This window comes from Opisthocomus hoazin, chromosome 7, assembly GCF_030867145.1.
Source record: "Opisthocomus hoazin isolate bOpiHoa1 chromosome 7, bOpiHoa1.hap1, whole genome shotgun sequence".
In the NCBI taxonomy this organism is placed as follows: Eukaryota; Metazoa; Chordata; class Aves; order Opisthocomiformes; family Opisthocomidae; genus Opisthocomus; species Opisthocomus hoazin.
In genome coordinates, this window is record NC_134420.1 from 37,368,121 (window position 1) to 37,381,509 (window position 13,389).

At 39.5% G+C, this 13,389-nt stretch overlaps 1 protein-coding gene across 1 annotated transcript in view; it reads left to right on the plus strand.

Annotated features, from left to right (window-relative positions):
• Positions 1–11,022, plus strand: part of GPR176 (G protein-coupled receptor 176) — a 44,044-nt gene extending 33,022 nt beyond the window's left edge. Inside the window, exons 2-3 of the mRNA XM_009931796.2 lie at positions 6,181–6,433; positions 8,089–11,022. Of these exons, the coding sequence (XP_009930098.1) occupies positions 6,181–6,433; positions 8,089–9,196 (1,361 nt within the window). The 3' untranslated portion in view covers positions 9,197–11,022. The remainder of the gene's footprint in view (positions 1–6,180; positions 6,434–8,088) is intronic.
• Positions 11,023–13,389: the final 2,367 nt, after the last annotated feature.

Sequence of the window (13,389 nt, forward strand, 5' to 3'; positions counted from 1 at the left end):
TCCCTCTGGAGATGAATAAGTAAACAACATACATTTTAACACAAGAAGGGTATTTGATAGCTACCAATCATGGGTTGCCAAAAATGTTTCCAGTGAACCACCTTTTGAGTGCTTTTTGTCTTTTAACAGGATAAGTTCTGTGGAAAACACCTTCCTCAAAATACCTCAGAGAATTATGAAGAAGAGAGAATTTGAGGGTTGGGAAATGTAATCATCCTGGTTTTTCAACAAGAGCAGTTTTTCCCGTTCGTCGTGTTGACAGAACCTGTGACTTTTTCAGTTAGTTGTTTTTAATGGAAGGTTTTAATGGCTAAAGCCCAGTATCTACCTTTTTCTTTGCTTCCTGCTTTGTTTTTTTTATAAAGAGGGCTGCCAGCTCCCTCCCTGTAACGCTGCGCTGAGCATGGGTCGGGTCCGCAGGGGCTGTCGGCTGGGAAGGATGGCTGGATCCCGAGAACCTCGCTCTGGATTGGAGGGTGATGGGCAAGCAGAGGAGGGCATGCTGTGAGGAGGAGGATTTTGCAAGAGTGTGGACTTTGTTTTGATTCAATTACGTGCTGATTGGACCCAGCTAATGGATTGGGTTCTATTAATTAATTGACAAAGAGCAGTATTTCTTCTTCCTTTTTTTGGATGACTGCATGGCAAATGCATTTGTTTTAGATAACAGTTTGGTTTCCATGGGGATTGTCCTTCTGCTTGTTAAAGGTATTATTAAGAATCTTTCACATTATTTGAATTATTGCTAAGAGCTATTATTTTAAAACTATCTCAGCTGTTGATGCCTGCATCAACACTTTTGAGTCTGGCGGTGAAATCCGAGGAGGGTACAACTTGGAAGAGGAAACAAAAATATTTTTTGCTGCTTTGAATCAGACTAATGCACTCTGATAACATTTCATGCTCGGAAAATGTTACTCCTTGCAGATACAGTGAACTTGAAACACTATAAAGGCTTACAGGATGTTGTGTGGGCAGCATGCTGTGTTGGACCATTCTTATATTTACTTTCTCAGTGTACTTCTGTGCAATTTCATGTACTGTGTGGCTGCTTATCTGTGATATTTGTCAATTAAAAAAAATGTTGGGGGTGACTGGAAACAACCGTCCTTTCAATCTCAATACAGTGGAATTGGTGTATAGTACATGGAGATTTTATTGAATGTTGATACTTCTGATAATATAAGAGGATAAAATGAACTTTCTTTGACCTTGTTTGGAAAGCTTTATACACGTGTTTGTTTCTAATGTGAAAAAAGCTGCTTTTCATGCAGTGATTCTCATGCAGTGGTTACCTTTAGTATTTTCTGTTTCTCTTTTTCAATTGGAGGAATTTTCAAAGGCACAGACAAGCTGGATACTTAGCTGCTGCTCACTCAGCCTGTACACTGACAAGGTTGTCAGCTAATGTCAGGTGTAGTAAGGCTTTTATGTAGAGACATAGCTCGTTCTCTGAGAAGACCAAAGGTAGACTTTCCTTTTTAAGTGAAAAACACTTCATCTTTTTCTTGTAGTGGTGGAATTCTTTACAACCAGTGTGGGATATGCTTTGTCACATGTGATTGTTTGTAAGTGACACTGCTGTCCCAAGCAGTATTGACTTAGAGGAGGCAGCAAGATGCTGCGTTTTCCAGCTGCCTGTTCACTCCTGCTGTCCCTGGTTGCCTCACAGCTAACCAGTACAATCCTGTTAGGAAGTCTGAATCCAAGATTATGTAGCCCTGGACCAGTTACCCAGCAGAAACACCTCAGAAACTAACCCATGGTATGAAATGACAGCTTTGCTCACTGTGAGGATGTGCAACAGCCTAGTACAGTTGTAAGCCAAGGAGAATACTGGTGTTACACTAGTGTCTTCCACGGGTTCAACAGGGGATGACTAATACATACAGAACAGAAAAGTTCCTCTAGACATAGTGAAAAGATTCAGAGTGCAATTGCTATAATGCTTGTTGAATTACTTTGTTGCCTGGAGAGTTGTTATCCTCTTCCACGGAAAGGAGTTGCTGGGGAAAGGTGAGGAGCAATGAAATGAGAAATGCAGGCAGCATTAATATTTAATGCCATGCAAAGTTTCTGGTGTAATTTTTTCCTCTGAGTGGGTGGCTTTGAGATGCATGAAGGGAAATACTGGATTTGAAGGCATCAGCAGAAAGATCTACTGGTCTGTGCTGAAATTGATTTGGTTCATCAGAGCAGCTTATTAATAAACAAGTTACTCATAGTTGCAGGTCGAAAAGGAGTGTTTCCCTGAGGGATATTTACTAACTAATTTTCCAGTGTCCCAAGTGGACACTTCTGTCTGCTTATCCTTTTTTCCCTTTTCAGGCTCTGATTTTATTTTGTCTGTCTAAAGAGTTCTTCTTCATCTTAGAACTAGTATTTTTTTTTTTTACACTTTATTCTTTCCACTTGCATTTAGGATCAGTCAGCACCAGCACTCATTTAATTTCCATGTGACTCTCTGATGCATAAATGACAATACGACCTAATTTGTAGAAGTAATTCAACAGCTGAGAATCTGGAGTCTTGAATTAAGCTCCTCTGTAGGATCCTGAAGAACAGCTCAGGAGTTCTCTAGCAGCTTTCAAAGTATCAATGAAAAACCCTTTAATTTCTTTTATTTTTCCATTCTTCATTTATATTCATTCTAACAGAGGTGAAACTTGCTTTGGAAGTAAGGTTATAAATGCAATGCAAAAGAGGTGAAAGATTTAAATTTAAAAAAAAAAAACCCAAAACCAACAAACCCCCCTAGTTTCTCCCCTACTCTAGAGCACTGTAATAATATATTATTACTGTGTGAGAAGTACTTCTTTAATAACTGAAGAGTTAAAGATATTTTTGAAATCAAGTGGTTTGATTGACTGAATATCTCCTTGCAACTTAAGAAGCTTTACGTCTGATTGAACACTGCCTGTGGAATATATTGTCAAGCCCAAAGCACCTGCCAAAACCAGATGATGATTCCATTCTTTAAAACACATCAGATAGTAAATACGTAACTCAATATTTTGTCAGCTACCACAAAGGGATTTGCATGGGACACATGACACAATATGTAGAAAATTGAATTCCAAATGACTTTCAAGTACTGCAGACCTGAATAGTATGTCTGTGAGGTAGATCATGAAGTTAATACTGCATGCCTCTATTGAAATGGTGCACTGTTTATCAAGAAGCTAAACTTGACCTTCTGGTATTTCTTGGTACTTGCCACTTGGTACACACATTGGCCATGTGAACAAGAATATGATCTTGCTGCATTTTATGTGGGCAGCCATGGGAAAAGTCTACTTGGCAAATAAAAGCTTGGGATTTTTTTATTGGTTAGAGGAAAAATCAAGGCAAAGAATGGTACTGTCCACAGAGAGAAGTGTGGGGGGCTGCAGCTGCTTTTTCATATCTCAATCAACAGCTTAAGATGCTGTTTTCTCTCATTGTATGTATTTGTAGATACCCTACAAAAACCACTAACAAATCTGACTGCCTCATAAATCAATTACACTTAACTCAGAAGAGCTTCTGGTAAGTGTTGACAATATATAGTATCAACAACAGGTCGTTGTTGATACAGTCTACAGTAAGAAAAACTTAACTTTTCTTGGAGGTAGGAAGCTAAGCTCTACTTTGCATGCTGCCCAGCTGCAGCAGTGTAAATGGAGTTGTCAAGCAGTATTCTTGTGCTGGTAGCTATGCTTTGGTTGATCTGGTGGTACTGCTCAGTATCTCTCCAGGAGAAATAAATAGAGGAGAATCCTATTTTATCAAGATGGTACTGGCCTTTACTGTGTAATTACTGCTAGTGCCAAACAACAAGCTCACACACGAGCTATGCACTGAGCACAGCTGTGTAATTTAGCTGACTGAGAATTTTACTAATTCACTAATACCTGTCATTCAGGACAATTTTTGCCTGGTGCACAGTGAACTGGCTAACAAAGAATGATTACAGTATTTCTTTAGTATGAAAATTTGAACATAGTTTAATCAGTCTCCTGCACTGAGCTATTAGATTTTATTTTTGTCTTGGATTTGCTGTCTGTTAAGATGATTTAATGACTGTCTGTTGTTTAGTGTCTTATGGAGAGAGAGTTATTTAATGAACTACATTAGAATTGATTAGCTGGGGGATAATATCATTAAGAGATATGTGCTCCACTTGAGGTTTGTCTCCATTAAACACACTGTGAATAATTACTAGGGGGAGTTGTATATTGTATGTTTGCTTTCATTTCTTTGTCAGATCATTTCATAAAAGGGTGAATGCTTTCTGAAAATAACCTTGAAAGTCTACAAAGAATGCTTGTGAAACCCTTGAGGAAACTTTGCATGTTTTTGTGCTGTTTTTATGATGTTTATGTGACAAACATTTAGCTGAAACATCAGGCAGCTTTCAGTATCAATTGCACAACTCACTCAGAAATAGATGATCTGTGCATATCTTTAAAAAATGTGTGCTTCTGACCTACTCTGGTCACCTTGCATGTTCGCCTGCTGCCTCCCAGTTTCAACACAGAAAGTTTGTATTTCCCATTGCTGTCCATGAGCCTTCAAATGCTCTCTCTGAAGGCGGCACTGAAAACGACAAAATGGTTGGTGCTGGACTCTGAGCCAAAATGATGTCTGTGCAGGCATGGGTGGAAAGCCAGGACCGGGCTACATGGTGCAGAAGGTGTGTGACCCTGGGGAAAGGGGCTCCTCAGTCTGGGCAGACCAAGGTAGAGCAAGGAAGAGCTGTTGCTGAGCTGGCCCGTGGCGTGGTTCCACGTACGCTGGGTCCGTGGAGCTGAGTGCGCTCCAGACGGTTTGCAGCATGTGTGGAAGCACGAATGTGTGGTTTTCACTGCCAGCCATCGTGGGCTGGCTTGTCTTTGGGTGTCCTTCTGTGTGCATGAAATGCTCTTGGGGCAAGTGAGCATTTCTGTGCTTATGTGGTGGGTGTCTGTGCTTCCTTCGCCTATAGTATTGTCTTTCACTTGTATTAATTGGAAGTTGCAAAAACTTTGAGAATTGTGGGTGTTTTATGGCATTCAAGGTAAGACTTTAGTATTAAAGTCATCTTCATTTTTGCACAATTCTGTTAAGCCTTTTTTTTCCTGGTAGCACATTTTGCTACAGACAGGTTTTTAAAGGAGAGATAAAATCCTATATTCTGAGTGTGAGTTTTCTGGCATTTTGGTATGCATTAGAAGGGGCCCAGGGCTGCATGCAGCAAAACCAGATTGCTTCATTTACTCCCGTGCTGTTGCTGTGTGACTTGGAATCATAGGGAAATTTGCAATGGAAAATTTGTTTCCATGGTATGATATTTCTTTCTGAGATCTGGGTAGAATAAGATACAATGATAAGGAAAAAATACTGTCTTAGCTAATGCTGGTTTCTCTCTGTACCTCTGCTTCACCGCCATCCATGCACTCTATTTGAAATAAATCTGTAGCGCTTGAATTTCCAAAACGGTGGGTTGCAGTCTGTGTGTACTTTTGTGAGATTATGTGCATCAAGTGGTTTTTTTTTTTTCCCCTGACCTATTTGTTTAATTACATGTTATTATGTATATACAGAATCTTGGGGAAAAGAAAAAGGGGGGGACAAATTTCTTCTGGATGTGGCTTTGCACAGGCCTATCTGTGCCATTGAAGTGGCCAGTGGGAAGAAAAGCAAAGCTGCTGTGATCCACTGACACACAGACACAAACAGATTAAAACCATATATTTATATTTTAATTACATTTATATTTACTTACAGAGTATTTTTATCTTTAAAAAAGAATTATGCACTAGCTAGTAAAATATGAGCACTTTATAAATTTCTATACTTAGGATGGCTCATTTAATGCAGGAATCAACATCAGCATCTAAAAACATGGTTTGCATATCCTGCTTAGGCATTTGCCTCTGACATTCTGTAAATCATTCATTACTAGAAGCTGGGAGGAGATAGCTGGGGTGTAATTGTTTTCAGTCATCTGATTTATAAAGCCGCTAGCCATTACAGACTTTTTAGTTTGAGCAGTGGTGACTCCTGGCAAAGTCCAGACAAGTATTTTTATTTGCTGTACTAGGGAACATTCAAATCTGTTAAAATTATTGTTGCTGGGTTTTGGGGGTGTGTGTGTGTGATGTTTTGGGGTTTTTTTTTTCCCCTTGCTTTGTTTATCCTTCGTGTCTCTACTCGCAGGTAACGTCATGGTGCTGTGGTCAACTTGCAGAACATCAGTACTTAAATCTGTAACAAACCGATTCATTAAGAATTTGGCCTGCTCGGGGATCTGTGCCAGCCTAGTCTGTGTGCCTTTTGACATTGCTCTTAGTGCCAGTCCACACTGCTGCTGGTGGATCTATACAGTGCTCTTCTGCAGAATTGCCAAGTTTCTGCACAAAGTCTTCTGCTCTGTGACCATCCTTAGTTTTCCAGCCATTGCTCTTGACAGGTAAGAGAGCAAATTTGCCAGGATCCTTGATTTTTCACTTTCTTTCTCACTTTGAAGCCCTTTTCTCACTTTCATATTGGTCTTGCTCTTGTTCCAGTGTTTTTGCTCACAGTGTACAGATTTCTTTCTAGAACGTATTGGGATAAACATTGATACCCTTTATTTTTCAGTTTACTCTGATATCTCTGGACATATAAAGGACTTTGAGTCTATAGATCTGTCTTCAGAGAAGGTTTTATCCTTTCTTTCTTCCTGTTAACAATTCTAGTTCAGTAATGCAACTTGAAAGTGTACAACTTCAGACTATAGACAAGGTCCACATTTTTAACTGTGAAAGTTGAAAGCCATTGCCTGTTAAAAGAATTCACCAATGCCTGAGGTAGATCCATCAATTTCAAATTCCAAATGTAGATTTGTTTCGAAAAACCCAAATGATATTAATATAATCAGAATTAATTCAGAGAGGTTTTATATGTAGAAGATCAGTCTAAACAAAAAGTGGCCCTTTGGACTGTCTAAGTTTTTGGATTCTGTTCATTTTGCTTACTATTATTAGCAGTCACTGATCCCACCTAAATGTACAGCTCTATCGTCTTTACAGTGACTGTAAGTTAGATTTTTTTAAGGAAGGGTAGATATTGGTTTACTACCATGTACCTTACTAAACCAGTGGATTTATACATGTTAGATAAAATTATTGTTAGTCTGTTATCGTGTCTCACCATAGAATACATTAGCTCTACAAAAACAAACTGTATACCTAATAAAGTGCTATGTGTCTTACTTTAATGTTAATGTCTTCATAAATGCAGTATCACTTATCTGTAATGCATACCAGTGTTGCCACCGGAACAGCATATCATTTGCCCTTCACCAGTAAAGCTTGTGACCACAAAAGGCACAAACTGCTACCGCTTATAATGATAAGTGTAAAAGGATAGGTCTCTCATGAAAAGTCTGTGAGCTTAAAAGTCCACAGTAGTAAGCAAACAATGAATTGGTGCCTGAAATGTTAAGTGCGCACTTTTTTTTTTTTTTTTTTTTTGTAAAAGGCACACAGAATATCCAATGTTTGACTGCTCTTTTGCCCAGGGCCTTGCCAACCAGAGCTTGTGCAGAACAAAACCTCATTGTACTTCCAGTAGATGGGTACATGTATTTTGTGACAAACAGCTTTTTCCATGTATCTAGAGAAAAAAATCTATTATAAAGCAGCTTTTCAAATTAACTATGTGTCTGGCCTTTCAATGTGACATATCTATGCCTCCATCGTGTTTTCTGAAATGTTGTGCTGTGTCTGACAGCAATATACTGTCCAGTTTACAAGTAAGTACATGATGAAATCTTCAAAATAATGTTCATACACATCAGCCAAAGGATATAGTCCCAATTACTGAAAGAATTGTTTACCACAAATAATGTGATCTTGAAGTCTGAATATTCATTTTTTTCTACAGACAGACCTGCAAAGGCAGACCCTTGGGTTTTTTTTTCTTTTCCTCTTGTAAGCAGGTAGTCAGTTGGCAACCCAGTTAGGGATTTGGGGCATTATGCTCAGGCAGCTCCTGAGAAGCTTCTTGTAAGCACTATGCTCATGTTAGACTTCACCCTTTGTATTGTATCAGTTGTAATTTTTAATTTTTTTTTTTTGACAGGTACTACTCTGTTTTATATCCTCTGGAAAGAAAAATATCTGATGCAAAATCCCGAGACCTGGTAATCTATATCTGGGCCCATGCAATAGTGGCCAGCATTCCAGTATTTGCAGTAACCGACGTGTCTGATATTTATGCCATGTCCACCTGTTCTGAATCTTCAAGTTACTCCCTTGGCCACCTGATATATGTCATCATCTATAATATCACCACTGTGATTGTACCAGTGGCTGTGGTATTTCTCTTTATGATTCTTATTCGCAGGGCACTGAGTGCCAGCCAGAAGAAAAAAGTCATCATAGCTGCCTTAAGGACACCTCAGAATACAATTTCTATCCCTTATGCCTCCCAGCGAGAAGCTGAGCTTCATGCCATGCTGCTTTCCATGGTTATGATATTTATTTTCTGCAGCGTCCCCTATGTGACTTTGGTGATTTACCGCACCATACTCAATATTTCAGATATTTCAGTCTTCTTGCTCCTCACTGCCATTTGGTTGCCCAAGGTCTCTTTGCTGGCCAATCCTTTGTTATTTTTAACTGTTAACAAATCTGTACGGAAGTGCTTAGTGGGAACAATAGTACAGCTGCACCAAAGGTATAGCAGGAGGAATATTGTCAGCTCGAGTGGTGTTGCAGATGCTAATCTGGAGCCCAGTGTCCGTTCGGGGAGTCAGCTTCTGGAGATGTTTCATATAGGGCAACAACAAATCTTCAAGCCAATGGAAGATGAGGAGAATGAGACCAAATCCACTGGCTCTGGTGACTTTCAGCAGAAAGAAATTCCTACCACCAGTTCAGAGGTAGGAGAGACTTTGGTTCACAAATTTATACCACAGACGATTGCAGACTCTGCAGCTCAGGTGGCGCCAGCTGTGCCCACAGAAGCTGATGTGGTAAATGACAAGTATTCCATGCAGTTTGGTTTTGGACCCTTTGAGCTGCCCCCACAGTGGCTCTCAGAAAACCGAAACAGTAAGAAGCGACTCCTGCCTCCTTTGGGGAACACCCCTGAAGAGCTAATCCAGACGAAACAGCCTAAGTGTAAAGCAGAAAGAAAAATCAGCAGAAACAATAAAGTCAGTATCTTTCCCAAGGTGGATTCTTAGTAAGAGCAGGAGCTTTAAGTGACAGATGAAGGTCACCTTCTATTGTATGTGTGATCCCATGGATCTTTGTTATGCTGAAATTCGTTACAGGCTGATTTTTTTTGTGCCAAATATAATTTAAACAAACAAAGAGAAAAAAAAAGGGGGGACCATATATACAAGTGTTCCTTACTAATACATTTTCATGAAAATAATATATCAAAAGATGGTGATTCTTAGTTTTATCTGTGAAATCCCTACAATGATACACACCTGCCTGATTAACTTTCAAAAAGTACACATGGCTTTGGGAACACTTTGTATGGCTGAAGTATGGAAATGTGGCAGTCAATTTGCTGGGAAACCTCATGTTGTATTAAAATGGACTGGGTATCAAAGTAACTTAATAGGAAAGGCTGTAGGGAGCAGAAAACAGATGCAGAAATGGGTAAGTCCTAACCTCCTGCAAACAGACACAGCAAGGTTCTGCACATTTCATTAATGAAGTGAGATGGATTGTTCAGTACATCTATTTTTTGTTAAGTCCATGTCTTTAATCAGTGTTAAAAATAAAACTTGCTGAACTTTTTGCGCAAATTAGTTACCAAGTTTCTGCCAAACATCTAAACTTTTTAAAAACTGAAGCCGCCATTTTTTGGTTTAAAACTTCAGCAAAGCCAAGGATACCCAAATCATCATGTGTGTCAAACCTGAGAAAGACTTTTTTTTTTTTCAAAAAACATATATTCTTGTAGTTTTAAGTAAACACTGGATTGGAGACCATACAGGACAAATCCTGACTCCAGTAAACAAGTACGTATGTGCCAAGGGCATAAATAGAACACTTTGATCCTGTGATAAAGGGCATAAACAAATGTCCCAACAGTGCAATATATGTATTGTGTAAGTAACCAAGGGGTCAATCTTAAAATAGGCTCATCTGCTTGTGCACTCCTCTGTTTTCTTATGGGAAAGCTGGCAAATGAAAGAAATGGGTCAGAAATGCTTGTAGCCTTGTACTGAACTGCTGAGTGAGGAAGCTGATAACAGACCCCAGAAGGCAACGTTTGTTAATGTCGTTGCTCACGATTGTCAGTGGTGGGGAGGTTTTCCTTCTCCCTGCACAGATAGCAACTATCCTACTCCACTCGTCTCACAGAATAGACCACCCAGTGTATGGACATGAGACTTTCAAATCTGGTGCCTGATTCCTGAGTGAATAAGAGTCATGCCATCCCTGGTATCGGCACACCAGCCTTTCTGTGAGAGTTCAGGCACTGTCCTACAGCTTACCCTCCTGCATCATCACAGGCATATTGTCTCGTTTATACTGAGTGTGAATTTTAAATTGTATCAGTCTGTTAGATGACCTGAAACTATTGTAACCCTGGCATTTTAATCCTTGTTGAGTTGCGAGATGTCTTTCCTTCCACCTTATCTGCATTCATTGTTGTCTCTGCGAGTAGTTTCTTAAAAGCACAATCTAGTAATATCTGTGTACTCTGTGTGGTTCTCCTGTACTTCAGCTCTTTGGTGCATGCTGAACCTTTACCTGTAGTTACTGCCGGTTTATGAAAGTAGTTTTCTTCAAAGCAGACTCTTAAAAGGACAAGGTTAAGAATCTTGCCAAGTTCACAGTAACTTACTGAATCCAACTGGTTAATGTTAAAAGTGAGAAAACGTTCTGCTGAAGCAGAGTTTGGAGATGTACCCATTCTTCCTTTGACATGTTTGAAGAAAGTCAGCAGCTTCTGATGGCTCCAAGGTCATGGATTTCTACAAGGCATTAAAAGCAAATGTTTTAATAAAAATGTATTTTAATAAAAGTTTATAAATTACTGTGTAAATGATGTTTTTCTCCATTTCCTCTTTGGTTTCAGTGCTCTTCACTTCTTGCTAGTTCAAGAACTTCTCAGCTTGGTAGCGAGGAGCAGTCTTCAGTGGGTCCAGATGGGTGGTGGGAACCCCAGCTGCCCTGCTACTTAGATACAGAGATGAGAAGGCACACATAGCTTGCCTGAAATCAGACAAGAAATATTCCAGGAAAAGGTGTTCCTAGATATCTTCAAGAAATATTGTTAAATTCAAACAAACATCATGTAAAAATTAGAAAAAAACCCCACACACTCCTTCAGCACCAAATAACGGTAAATTGGTTGGCTACTTGGCAACAATGTATTTTGCACAATGGGATAAACTTCCAGAGAAAAGCAGTTGTTTTCTAGAAACTCCCCAAGTATTCTACTTTATAGCAGATCTAATTGTTATTAAGCTGCAGTAATTTAATGAATGCATTTGTTATGGTTTTAAAAATACTTTAAAATACACCTACAGATAATGTGTTGCAGAAAAGGCTGCGTGGATTTCTATAGTGAATTTTCTTCTATTTTGCTCCCGGTTTCCTGGGAAAATACTCCTGTATCAGTGGCCTATATCTTGAAGAACAGAGAGGAAAGTCAGGCTGTAGTTCCAGATCAGTAGGACTGGGACTTAGCAGCTGGTTCTAGCTCAGCAGGAGCTGTCACATAAGCTGCTGTGTAGGTAACCAGCTCTGTAGGTGATTACATGTCCCACAGAAGTCAGGTAGTTCCTCTTATTTATGTCACCTGACCTTGCACTGCATAGTTTGATAAAGAATGTAAACATAAAAAATGTAAAATCCCTGCCTTCTAATCTTATTTGATACAAGTTACTGTGTAATTTTGCTTTGACCTACGTAGGAGTCAGTATGAGATAATCAATGGGGTTAGGTTTTTTCTTTTTTTTTTTTGTCATGAAGGACTCGCCTCCCCCAAAAGATATGGTTGAAGTCATTGCTTTCAAACTTTAAACATTTATCTCTTTAAAAGACTGCTTCTTATTTTAGTTGAAGTGACTTTCTCTGTGCTAAGTAGGGATATTAGCAGGATTTCTAAACAAGTTATGATGATGTCTAAGTATCAAAGTGGGACCTCAAGGTTAGTCACTGCAATCTTCAGTAACTTGTAATTGAAGGACAGTTTAGGAAAACAACAAAACATATCTTGCAGAACACTGCAGAACTCCAGATGCAGATGCTTGCACTGATGAGCAAGTTGATTCCTCCCCTGCTCTGGGAGGAACCAGCCCAAAGGATCTTTGTTCCAGGTCTGGTTTTAAGCTGCTAAAACAGCCAGAAGTGGTGAAGAGTACACAGACTCTGATTTTTCTGATTGCTTTCTTCAAGGACAAAAATACAAAAGTTGGGATGTAGAACCATTCTTCATCTCAGTGAAAGCCGCTCTGCACATGCATAGGAGCAGTTCAGGAGAAAGTAGACTTTTTTTTAAAGAAAGCATTAAGAAATACCAAGTGGGATTCAATTCCCAAAACCACATTTGTTAACACAAACCAGGGTTTCTCTACACTGTTCTTTTGCATCCTGAGGTTCCCTATGGTTAAACATAATGTACTGAGATGGTGATTTACTCTAAAAACTCCTTTGGGCACAGTACTTCCCTAAGCAGCATTCTATCCTGTTTGCCTCCATTTTCTGTAGAACTAAACCCTTTCCTTTTTGCCTGGATCATATCCCAAGCCACGGAAGAAGGCCCTTAGACACTTGCAGGATCTCATTCCCCAGCTCCCCTTGCACCTGCCCGGTAGCAAACTCTCGACACCCTGCACCCCGCAGCAGAGACATTTCAGCACAACACAGCCCGCTTTGAGCTCCTGCTTTCTAAACTTTGCTGTGTTCCTACAGAAGAAGATGTGGCAGCATGGAAGACATTCGTGTCAAGGCAGGACCTTTCCTAATGCAAGTCAAAGAATGAAAACCTAGCTTTATTAAACACAATGGAAGTTTTGCCATTGACTGTGGACTTAGCAATTTAGCTGAGCCTTTCCTCCTCAGCTGACAAGATACTATTGCTGATACTCTACTCATCCTCACAGAGGGTTTCTAGAACAGTTCAAATATGGACCAGAATTCCTGGCTTTTTGCCCTTGGCTTGGCACACACCAATCAAAAGATTATTAATACATAATCTATTTGTCTTTGCAAGAAAAGGGTCTGTTTATTCCCCTAACATTTAGGGGAATTAATATAAGGGAAAATAGCTGTGCTTGTCCTGATCAGTGTACTGGAACTGTTACAGCCTACCTTAAAAATACTGCCTGTGGTAAAGAAAAGCTACTTCAGGTAAGTAAACAAAAGAGTATGAAAAATATAAAAGACTAATAACTAACAAGCATTA